Here is a 12245-nt window from a genome sequence, read left to right on the forward strand (position 1 = left end):
TAAAGGATGTGGCATTTGAGCCGAGCTTTGAAAAAAGTCAGCAGGCCCCAATGCTGAGAGAGAACCTACCTAGGAATCAGCAAGACCAGGTCCAATCCTCAGCTCTGACTCATTCTGGCCCTGAGGCCCTGGGCAGCAAATCATTTCATTGCGGAGGGCAGTCGGCAGTCTCTAAGGCTATAAATGGCAGAGAAAGGATGGACCTGAACTGGTAGAAAGTGTTTGCCCACTTAGGAGTTCCCTGTGTCGGTAAAATCACAGGGCCATTTCCTACCCGCTAATGTTATTGAGAGGCAGGGTGTCATCATGAATAGAGCTAGCCCCAGAACCATGAAGCACTGGGTTCAAGTCCCACCTGTTGCAAATACTGGCTTCATCTCTCAGTAACCTAGGCCAGTGGTGTCAGATTCAAATCAAAATGGATCCCTGTGGGCTACCTGCTGGCTTAGAAAGCCACAAACTAACATTATCTATGTTGTATTGTATTTTTATTTATTTTGTTAAACATTTCCCAATTACATTTTAATCTGGTTCTGGCCACACTTGAAGGTCTGTGGGCTACAAGTTTGACCTCTGTCCTAAGCAACTCGGAGAAATGTCTGAGCTGCATTGGTAAGGGACGAAGCAATTGCCTTCTTTATTGAGGAATTCCCAGTGGGTATTCAGATGGGTTGGGTAAAGGATTCCAGGGATAAGGAACAAGGAAGGAAAAGGTAGAGATAAGCCAGTTGGGCACACATTTCAAGGACAGAGTGAGCCGGTTTGCCTGGAGTATAGCCTGCATCGGGATGAAAAATGTGAGGGGAAGCTAGGCATGTAGGTAGCATAGCATCAGATTATGGAGGGCTTAGAATGCCAGATGGAAGAGTCTGGATTTAACTTCTGTTGTTTAGCACATAGTAGGTCCCTGGCACATAGTGGGCACTTAATAAATGTTTATTGAGTGATTGATTCCCAGGCAGTAGTAAGCCCTTGAAAATTTTGGAACAGAGGGATGATGAGACAAGAGGTGTGCAGGAGGGTCTAGTGGGACTTTCAAAGGCAAAGGGCCTCGGGGCCAGAGGCTTCTCATTCCATCTTTCCACAGGCTACTTATCCCTGACCTGTCTTCCCTTCTTTCTAGGTATGAATCTACATCATCTGAGGATTCCAGCACAGCTGAAAATTTCTCGGACAATGAGAGTACAGAGAGTGAATACCATGAGGCCAATGAGGGGCTCCCTGGGGCCAGCGATGGAGGCCGGCCTAGAGGGGGAGGCTCAGTGGCAGAACCCACTTGGGGAGGCAAGGCTGGGACTGTACAAAGGAAAGAGCCTATGGCTGAGGCAGCCCCCAGCCCAAAGGCAGAGGATGAAATCAGGTAAGTACTGTACCTCCAATGGGCTTGGGCTCTACCCAGGGCCAAGGTTGGTGAGGATAGGCTGGGCACAAGCCTGGGGTGCCCCAGACACTCTCAGGGATGGATTGATACCATAGAGCAGTTTTCACCTTAGGCCACATTAACCCATTGATGGCAGCTATCTATAGGTGAAGCTTGTTCGAATGACAGTAAGATGGCTCCCCCACAAAAAAAAATAATAACCATGCCATGGATATACTTTACTGCCCCAGTAACCACTGTTGGAAATTCAGGGGCTAAGAGTTAGTCACTAAGCTGCTTCTTTTTTAAAATGTAGACTCAAGAAAGTAAACATTAAGCCAAGCCCCGTCCCTTACACCTGAGTGTGAATTAATTTATCAGATCCTGGTCTCTGGGAGAGATAATTCTTTTTTTTTTATTTTAAATAATATTTTATTATTTTCCCCAAATACATGTAAAAACAGTTTTTAACATTTGGATTTTTTTTTTAAGTTTTGAGTTCCAATTTCTATCCTTCCTTTCCCCCCTTACCCTTGGGAGAGACAACTCTGGGAGACAGGAACCTGCAGGAGTCTTTCCCACACTTTCCCACCTTGTGGAGGCCAGCCCCTCCAGCTGTTAGGAAGGTAAAGACCTTGGCTGGGTAAGAGTAAGAGCTCAGTTACTGGGGCTGACATTTCCTGTCAGCCATAGACAGCTTGTAGTCTAGCTGTCAGAAGGCCTGAGTTCAAGACTGCTTTGTCCGTTTCTAGCTGTGTGTGACTGGGGTCCAGCTGCCTCTGTAAAACAGGGATAATTAGCTCTGTGCTGCAGCAATATGAGCTCTGTTATAATCCCTAATCTCATTTGGGCAGCTAGGTGACGCACACTAGCTGCGTGACCCTGGGCAAGTCACTTAACCCTGTTGGCTTAAGTTTCCTCATCAGTATAATGAGTTTGAGAAGGAAATGGCAAACTGCCCCAGTATTCCTGCCAAGAAAACCCCAAACAGGGTCACAAAGAGTGGGACACGACTGAAATAACTAAACAACAACTAAAATCCCATTTGCCGAGCTCTTCAGGGGTCCAGTTCCCTGGTGATCTCTCTCCCTCCCCTCATCCAAACCCACTGTCATTCCTTCAGTCCCATACCCCTCAACATGAATGTAAATCCCTAAATTCTCTTTCTGGAGGGAGGGAGGGGTCGCAGAGCCCCTGGATGGGTCCAGCTGGGAGATGTAGTCCTGGCTTTCTCTCACTCTGCCTCAATCTTTCAATCTTGCCAGATTGGAGCTTAGCGCAGACCTCATCTCTGCCTGTCTGACCCTGCAGAAATACCTGGAGAGTCCAGATACCCTCACTGAGAAAGAGATGGTATGGAGGGCGAGGTGTAGGTGGGGTGGTGTTTTGGGGTAGGGGCGATGCCCAGATATAGAGATGCGGATCCCAGCTAAGGCTCTGCCAAGAATGGGTGACCTTGGGCACATCATCTCTGGGCCTTGGTTTGACCTTATATAGAATAAAGCATTTGGCCTTGAGGACCTCTGAGATCCCTCTTAGCCCTGATGTTTTGTGATGCTAAGGAGAGAAGCCATGTGGTGCAGTGTGAGGAGAGTGAGGCCTAAAGTCAGGAGACCTGGGTTCACATCTCAGCTTTCATGTTTACTAGCTGTGTGAGCATGGTTAGAAAGGAAGAACAGGACTCCATCTTGGAGCAAGCTTGATAATTACGATTATGTGAGAAGCACATTTCTAAAACAATTTGGCTTTTGAGTGTCCTTTTGATTTTATAAAATGTCCTTCTCATAGCGGTCCTAATTGTCAAGGTTGCTCCAAGATGGAGTAAGTCATGTGGTTTCTTTTCAATAGGCATATCACTTAACCTCCATGGGCCTTTATCTTTATGTATAAAATGAGAGGGGTTGACTAGAACTCTGAATCCTATATTCCTTGGACCTATGAAGGGAAAATGGGGCAGGGGTGGGGGAGGCACCATGTACCGCACTATTAAGTGTTGAAGGGACCCAAGGAATCTGACCTAAACTAGCCCTGGGTCCAGGGAGATAGTTACCACCTACTACTCACTACCTGGTCAAGTCCCTTCCATTCTCTGGGCCTCAGTTTTACCATATGTAATGTGAAGAATGTAAACTAAAAGACATCCAAAGTCTCTTCTGCCTTTAAATCCCATGAACCCTTAAGGGATTTTTTCCCCTGTGCAAAGCCCACCCTGGCCTGTCTCCTTTTCACAGCTCTGCCCCAAGCCAAGGGGAGTGGGAGGGAACCTGAGCTCTTTCTCTGATCCTGCCGCATTCCAACCTCTGTCCTTCCCCCCACACCATGATGCCCAGAAAGCAGCATACAGCACGGTGCTTCAGGACTGGCTGAGGCTCTCCTGCCACAAAGATGCCCACCCGGAGGTAGTCCGCAGGCACATGGTTACCTTCCGGGCCATGTCACCCCAGCTGCTCCAGTTCATCGTGAACATGGCGGACGACAATGGCAACACTGCCCTGCATTACACCGTGTCCCACTCCAACTTCCCTGTGGTCAAGCAGCTGCTGGACACTGGTGAGACCATCAGCACCATGGATGAAAGGGCGCACTACGAGCAGAGTCTCGTCCCAGGCTTCCTTTGGGGGGGGGCCAGTTGGAGGAGAAGAATTCAGATAAAGGCACAAAAGTGGTCACCGGCCACAGAGCCCAGGCTGAGGGAGAGAGGAAGAAGGGAAGGAGGAAAGAAGAGGCTTAATAAGGACTGCCAGGCACCAAACTCCAGCCACTTTACAAATATGATCTCACTGATCCTCACAATACCTCTTCAATGTAGGTGCTGTTTGTATTTGAGAGACACAGTTCACTAAGGTCTAGACAAGTGGAATAAAATGCTTCAGAAATGGTTAATTGCGCATTACTGAAGTATCTGGAGAGTGGAGTGAGTCAATCCAATTTAACAAAAATGTATTAAGCTTCTACTAAGATTCAGTGAGCAAAGTCCCTTGCCCTAAAGGAACTTATACTCTACGTTATTTGTTCAGTAGTTCTGGGATGCAGTGGATAGAACATGAGGGTTCCCTGGACACCAGTCTGGAGACTGCCCTGGAATGCACTGGGGGCCTGGAGAAAGAGGGGTGGGGGTAGGGCGGTGATCTGTGTGGCCTGTCTAGGACAGGCAATGGCCAAAAGGTTCATTGACATTTTACTCCCCCAGGTCTCTGCAATGTGGACAAACAGAACCGAGCTGGCTACACAGCTATCATGCTGACTGCGTTGGCAGCCTTTCGGGCAGAGGGAGATATGGCCACCATCCTGCAGCTGCTCAGACTTGGGAACGTCAACTTCAAAGCCAGCCAGGTGCATGGTCACCCTACAAGGATGCTGTGGGAGGTTTTAAGGGGTGGGTGGGGGTGGACAGAACCTAGATGGAAGCCTTTGGGCCCTCTGTCAGGCTGCTTGGCAAAATCATAGAATGCTTGAGCTGAAAGAGACCCAGGCCCAGGGGTGGGGAACCTGCAGCCTCGAGGCCACGTGCAGCCCTTTGGCTGAATCCAGACTTCACAGAATAAATCCCCTTCATAAAAGGATTTGTTCTGTGAAGTTTGGATTCAGTCAAAGGGCCGCACTTGCGGACCTAGAGGGCCGCATGTGGTCTCAAGGCCACAGGTTCCTCACCCCTGCCCAAGCCCCTCATTTTAGAGAGATGGAAACCGAGGCCGAGCAAGGGAAGCTTCACAGCAAGTTGGTGGCACAGCTGGGACTCAAATTCATGCCTTTCTAACTTCCCATCTGTTGCTCACCCCCATCTGGTTCATCTTCGGAGGGGGATAGTAGGTAGAGTACTAGGCTTGGAATCCTCCTTCAGATACTTCCTAGCCATGTGACCCTGAGCAAGAGGCCTCCTCGTCTGCAAAATAGGGAAAACTATAACACCTTCCAATGCCTTCAAATGTTCTCTAACCTGGTCCATGAGAGGGACATTCCCCCTCTCTCCTAGGCAGGAAGAGATGGGCCTTCATAGTGACTCCCATCTGCCTTTCACTCTGAATTTTCAGCATTGCCCAAATCTGTTAAGGAAAATACCCCTAGACCAGAATGCTCAGCAGCCCTGCTATCCCTGGTTCTCTTGACCAAGGTGTGGGCAAGCCTGACGACCTTTTCTTGCTTTGGTTCAGCTGAAACACAAGGTTAGCTATTGTCAAAAGGCATTTTAGTCAGTAAGCATTTATTAAGCACCAATCATGTGCCACTGGGCTAAGAGCTGAGAACTGGGAATACAAAGAAAGGCAAGACAGTCCCTGCCCTCAACAAGTTCACAGTCTAATGAGGGAGACTAGGAGCTAGCAGATATGTGCCAACAAGCTATATGTGTCATAAATAGGAAATAATTAACAGAAGGGAGGTGCTAGAATTAAGGGTTGGGAAAGGATTCCTGTAGAAGGTAGAATTTTGGCTGGGACTGAAAGGAAGCCAAGGAGTTCAGTAGGTGGAGTTAAAGAGAGAGCATTCCTGGCATGTTGCCTGGAGCCGAGAGATGGGAGTGTCTTGTTAGTGAAATGGCCAGGAGGCCAGTTAATGTGCAGGACAAGGTAGGGGGGAGGTCAGGTTATAAAAAGCCTTGAATGCCAAACAGAGGGTTTTGTATTTGATCCTAGAGGCTATCAGAAGCCACTGGAGTTTATTGAATATGGGGGTGACATGGTCAGACCTATATGTTTTAGAAAAATCTCTTGGGTAGCTGAAAGGATGATGGACTAGAGTGAGGAAAGACAGATCCACCAGCAGGCTGTTACAGTAGAGATCATGGGGGCCTGTACTAGAATGGTTGGTAGTACCAGAGGAGAGAAGGGGATGTATTCAAGATAGTAGAAAGGTGAAAAAGACAGGCCTTGGCAACAGATATGGCAGGGGGTGGGGTGGGGAAGAGATTGAGAGATACTAAAGAGTTGAGGATGATGTCTAGGTTTCAAGCCTGGGAAACTGGGAGGATGGGGAAATGTGGAATGAGGGAGGAGTTCAGAGGGAAAGATGAGTTCCATTTTGGACATGATGAGTTCAAAATGTCTACTAGACATCCAGTTTGAGATATCTGAAAGGCAGCTGGAGATGTGAGATTGGAGGTCAGCAGAGAGATAGGTAGATTTGAGAATCATTAGCATAGAGATATTAATTAAATCCATGGAAGCTGATAGAAATTACTGAGTAGTATAGAGGGGAAGGAGAAGAAGGTTCAAGACAGAGACCTATAGGATACCCGTAGTCAGTAGACATGACTAGATGATGATCCAGCAATAGAGACTGAGAAGGAGCAGTCAATTAGCTAGGTAGGAAGAGAACCAGAAGAGACTGGTGTTCCAGAAACCCAAAGAAAAGAAAATATCAAGGAGAAGAGGGTGATTGATAGTCTCGGGCTACAGAGAAGAGAGAGGACAAGAAAAGGCCATTGGGTTTGGCAATTAGGAGATCATTGGTCGCTTTAGAGAGAGCAGTTTCAGTGGAATGAGAAGGTTGGGAGCAGGATTGAAAAGGGTTAAGAGCACGAGAGGAGAGGAAGTGGAGTTATCTACTGGGTGTTCCTAAAGTCTGGACACATAGGCAAAAAATGCATATTTTCAAGAAATCAATGAAATTTTCAACAACATTTTATTTAATTGAAATATTAACAAATAACATCTCCAATATGATTTTTGTCATTTGCGATGCAAAGGTTTATGCACTTTGCAAGATTCACGTGAACTCAGTGCGATAACTCCACATTGCCATCAATTTTAGCACATTCACTTTTTATGGGTTCAATCAAGTGTGTTGCATCTGTGATTTTCATTGAGTACACCTTCTCCTTTAGCATACCCCAGAAAAAGAAGTCAAGGGGGCTAAAGTCTGTTAATATTCCAGACATTTCAAAATATGCATTTTTGCCTATGTATCCAGACTTTAGGGACACCCTGTATTGTAGATCGCCTTCTCAAGGAATTTTGCCATAAAAGGCAAAAAAGATAATAGAATAATAGTGAGGGGGGGATTGCACAGAAGGATCAAGTGAGGTTTTTTTGGAAGATAATGGCTACATTTGTGTACACTACAGAAAGAACCAATAGAGATTGAAGATAAACGAGAGAATGGGGATGACAGAGGGGGCAATCTGGAGGAGACAGTATGAATGGGATGGCTTGTGTGGGTAGAGGAGTTTGCCTTGGCAAGAAGTAGGACCACCTTTTTTTGTGTGAAATGGGTGTAAAGGAGGAGATAGCGACAAAAGGCATTTGAGCGATAGGAGATGAGAGGAGAAGAGGGAGGTCTTAGCAAATGACATCAATTCTTTTCTGTAAAATATAAGGCAAGGTTCTCTGCTGAGAGAGTGGGAGGGAGGGGGAGCCATGGGAAGTTTGAGAAGGGTTTGAAAGAGCCACTGTGGAGAGTCAGAGAGTGAGTTGATAAGGGAGGTATGTGTAGTAGGATTGCCTAGCAGTGGTGAGGACCCCATTGAAGTTGTATGACATAAATTTGTAGTGCAACCAGTCAGAAGGGCTCCATTATTTTCTCCATCTTTGTTCAGCAGCATGGAAGACGGCAAATGGTGGGAGTGATCATGGCTGAGACTTGGCTGGGTATAATCATTGATAAGAGATAAGGCTAAAGGTACAAGAGAGGAGGATAATATAGAGTTGAATTGGTTCACCAATGAGTCAAGATGGAGAAAAGAGGAAAGTGGCGAGTACAGGGAGATGGCCTAGGATGGAGAGGGCAAAGGATTGAAGGTCACAGTTGGGATGAAGAGTAGAATTTGTAAGGGAAGGCTGAGGGTAGGCTGAAAAGCCGGTAGGTTACAGTCAGATAAGAGGATTTCAGAATTCTTGACATGAAGGTGATACGTTTGTGAGGTGATGGTATGATCATCTTTGTATGTGGCTGAGGTGGGGTGGAAGAGTAGGTCATGGAAAGTGATTAGGTGGTAAAACTGTGGGATTAGGATATTTGAGAAAGTGTCAATACATATGTTGAAGTCCCTTAGCATAAGGGCAAGAGTTGAGGAGGAGAGGGTTGTGAGTCAGGTACTGAACTTGTTAAGAAGGGCAGGAGAGTGCTCTGGAGGTCAGTAGACAACTACCAGGATTATGATTGGGTGGCAGATGTGGATTGTACATACTTCCAAGGAGAGGTTATTGAGTAATGGAGGTAGGGGGAGAACCTGGAAGTGGCAAAGGGGAGCACTCAGTCAGCAAGCTTAAGGGAATGAGTGATGGTGCAGCCAGTACTGGAAAGGGTAGCCAGGAAGGCTCGCCAGTTTTGGCAGTTTTATCAAATAACTCACAAAGAAGTAGAAACCACAAAATGCAAAAGCATCTAATCCAGAGGTTCTTAACCTGGAGTCCCTAGATTCTGAAGGGGTCTGTGAATAAATTTCAAGGGAACTGTGAATTTTTTTATATTTTGCTAACTATTTCACTATAACTGCCTTCATTTGTAATCTTTTATTTTATTTTATGAATTTAAAAACATTAATTCTAAGAAGTGGTCCATAGGCTTCTGCCGGCCACCAAAGTCTCTGTGACTCAAAAAAAGGTTAAGTACCCCTATCTGATTGATTAGTTTGACTTCAGAGCATGGATTTTTTTTTGTTTTGTTTTCCCAAGGCAGTACTTGGTAGGGATGTACATAAGGAGTGTACTGATCTCATTTTTATTCATCTAAGGGATTGTACCCCAAAGCCCTCTTCTTTGACTTTGAGTCCTCCCCTTACTTCCAGGGAAGGGTTCAGTGTTGTCCACCTGAGAGCCAACATATAGTATTGGATAGTGCTGTATGACCTCAGACAAGTTACTTAACCTCTCTGAGTTACATGGATTAGATGACCTCTAAGGTCATGCTTCTTTAACAATAGGTAGTGCGAGCAAAGCAAACAGATCAAGAAAGAGACCCTTACCCTCCTCTAGGGAATATACTGACAAACAGGATACATGGCAGACACTGCTTCCTCTTCATCCTTCCTCCCTAGTGAAGGACAAAGGTTTCTTTTCCTGCTCCCTCCTATCAGAATGGGGTTTGACTAATTGTGGTAGGAGAGTGTGCAAGGAGATATAACGGAAAAAACAATGGAAACAGAGTCCAAAGACTCGGATTTGAATCCCAGCTCAGCCACCAATTACCTATATAAACTGGAGCTAGTCCCATCACTTCCCTGGGCTTATCGTCCTCACTTGGACATGACAAGATAAGGTATAAAAGACACCCCCAAATCTAAATTGATGATCCCACGATCCCACAATTAGATGGTTTCTTGGGTTCCTTCCAGCTCTAAATCCCACAATCCTATGATGACATTGCCTAAGAAAACCTTTCTTAGTCCAACACCTGTTCACCAGTCATCTCCCTAGGGAGAGTGCCAGGAAATGCCTAGCTCTATCTGGCACTATGTTGGTTATAGAAAGATGTATCATCTGTGCCCTTTATAGAAAGATATATCATCTAAGGGCTTCCTTAGAGGCTAAAGCTTCTATCCCTGCCACTCCTATAGGCAGGGCAGACAGCACTTATGCTGGCTGTTAGCCATGGCCGGATTGACATGGTCAAAGCCCTGCTGGCCTGTGCCGCTGATGTCAACCTTCAAGATGATGATGGTTCTACTGCCCTGATGTGTGCTTGTGAGCATGGCCATGTGGAAATCGCTCGTCTGCTTCTGGCTGTACCTGACTGTAACACAGCACTCACCGACCATGTGAGTTTGAGAATACACTGTTGGGGTGGGGTCCTGCAACAGGGGAGGGTTGGAAGGTCATGGGGTTAGGGTGGTGGAGAGGGAACTCACAGGACTGCCGTAGGGCAGGACAGTGAGTCCATGCTTCTTTCTCAGCCAACTCTCCCAGCCTAGCCTTTTGCCTTTCAGGATGGCAGTACGGCTCTCTCCATTGCCCTTGACAATGGGCAAAATGACATTGCTGAGATGCTATACACGCACATGAACTCGGCCAAATCCTCGGTGAGTCCCAGGTTCATGATCCTGGTCCTCTCCCTCAGTTTTCTTTTCCTGCCCATGGATTCAAGTCTAGCCAGGGCCGTATATTCTAAACCCTGAAACAACCTGAAATTTAGGCCAGATACTTTACAAATCAAGGAGGAGAAGTAGACATCGTGGCCTTAAGAGGTGGGATGAGAAAGCAGTGTAGTGTTGGGGATGGAAGGCCAGCCTTGAAAAGTGGAAGGCCTGGGTGCTCTCAGGCAACTGTCTAAGACAATAAATTATATTTGAATTGCCTGCGTTGGTGGATGGAGTTTACCCACAATGATGAAATAACAGCTGCAGACCCCACTTCCCCCCAAAAGAGGTGAAACATGCTAAAAACAAGGGACAGTTTAAGAAGGATGTCAGTTAATTAATGGATAATAAGTGAATAATTAAAGGGAAGTGTAAGGCTTACATGTGACCAATCCATGAGAATAATGTCATGGGGTTGAGGTCAGCTACCACTTTCACCCCCAAACTGACCTGATGCCCATTTCAGAGGCTGTACAGGTCTGAATACAGTATTGATGAGGTGCCATATAGCATTGCTTAGGTCTTTAGAAAGCAACTTAGATGTGACATTTCTTAGCTTCTTAAAAACATAGTTGGGGGAGGGAAGGTAAGGACCTGATAGCTGTCTTCCTGTAGAAGGGGGACCAGACTTCTTCTTAGCTTCAGATGGCAGAACCAGGAGCATAGGAAGAAGTTGCAGAGGCATACTTAGGCAGTGTAAGGGAAAATGTCCTGATAATTCGAGCTGTCTAAAAGTCTGCCTTTGGGGGGTAATTAAAGACTAGAGGTCTTCAAGGAAACATGAGATGGCCACTTCTTAGGGATATTCTAGATTTTCTCATCAGGTATATAGGTATATTTCAGGTATATTAGGTATATAGATTAGATAAAGTAACTGTTGTTACCTTAGCACGGTGCGGTATGTCTGCAGTCTCAGCTTCTGGGGAATGCTGAGCCTAGTGGATGGCTTAAACTCAGGAGTGCTAAACTTCATTAGGGCTTAAAACCAATCAAGTATCTATACTAAGTGCAGTGCCAAAATGCTGAGTGCCTGGGAGTGGAGAGCCACCAAGCTGCCAAAGAAGGGGTCATGACTCAGCCCAGATCTGAAAAAAATAGAACAGATTAAAGCTTTCTTGTGAATCAGTATTGAGATTAGACTGCTGTCATTCCTTCCAGCTCTGAGCTCCTATGATTCTTTTGCTGGTCTATATTTACTAGGCTTAACCAAAAGATTTCCTTTTTTCCCATTAATTTATTTTTATTTTTAGTTTATAACACTCAGTTCCAGAAGTTTTTGAGTTCCAAATTTTCTCCCCCTCCCTCTCCTCCCTGCTCCCCACTCCAGATGGCATGTAATCCAATATAGGTTCTACATACACCTTCACATTAAATTTATTTACACAATAGTCAAATTGTAAAGAAGAATTATAACCAGTGGAATGAACCATGAGAAAGAAAAAAACGAAACCAAAGAAGAAGGGGAAAAAAAGAGAGAGAGCAAATAGTTTGCCTCAATCTGCATTCAGACTCTGTAATTCCTTTCTCTGGATATGCATAGCTTTTTCCATCATGAGTCTTTTGGAGCTGTCTTAGAATCATACATTGATGAGAAGAGCCAAGTCTATCAAAGTTAGTCATCACAGATACCGTGTGTCTGTAATTGTGTATAATGTTCTTCTGGTTCTGCTCTCCTCATTCAGATCATGTAAGTCTTTCCAGGTTATTATGAAGTCCATCTGCTCCTCATTTCTTATAGCGCAATAGTATTCCATTACATTCATACATCACAGCTTGTTTAGCCATTCCCCAATTGATGGGCATCCCCTTGATTTCCAATTCTTTGCCACCACCAAAAAGAGCCGCTATAAATATTTTTATGCATATGGGTCCCTT

General features: G+C 45.6%; 1 protein-coding gene across 3 annotated transcripts in view; it reads left to right on the top strand.

Annotated features, from left to right (window-relative positions):
* Positions 1-12245, top strand: part of KANK2 (KN motif and ankyrin repeat domains 2) — a 28579-nt gene that overhangs the window by 13668 nt on the left and 2666 nt on the right. For all 3 annotated transcript variants that reach the window (XM_036761221.1, XM_036761235.1, XM_036761228.1), the window contains exons 7-12: positions 1124-1360; positions 2626-2713; positions 3691-3910; positions 4551-4693; positions 9852-10052; positions 10221-10313. In XM_036761221.1, the coding sequence (XP_036617116.1) occupies positions 1124-1360; positions 2626-2713; positions 3691-3910; positions 4551-4693; positions 9852-10052; positions 10221-10313 (982 nt within the window). The remainder of the gene's footprint in view (positions 1-1123; positions 1361-2625; positions 2714-3690; positions 3911-4550; positions 4694-9851; positions 10053-10220; positions 10314-12245) is intronic.

Source organism: Trichosurus vulpecula, chromosome 1 (genome assembly GCF_011100635.1).
Source record: "Trichosurus vulpecula isolate mTriVul1 chromosome 1, mTriVul1.pri, whole genome shotgun sequence".
NCBI classification, from domain to species: Eukaryota; Metazoa; Chordata; class Mammalia; order Diprotodontia; family Phalangeridae; genus Trichosurus; species Trichosurus vulpecula.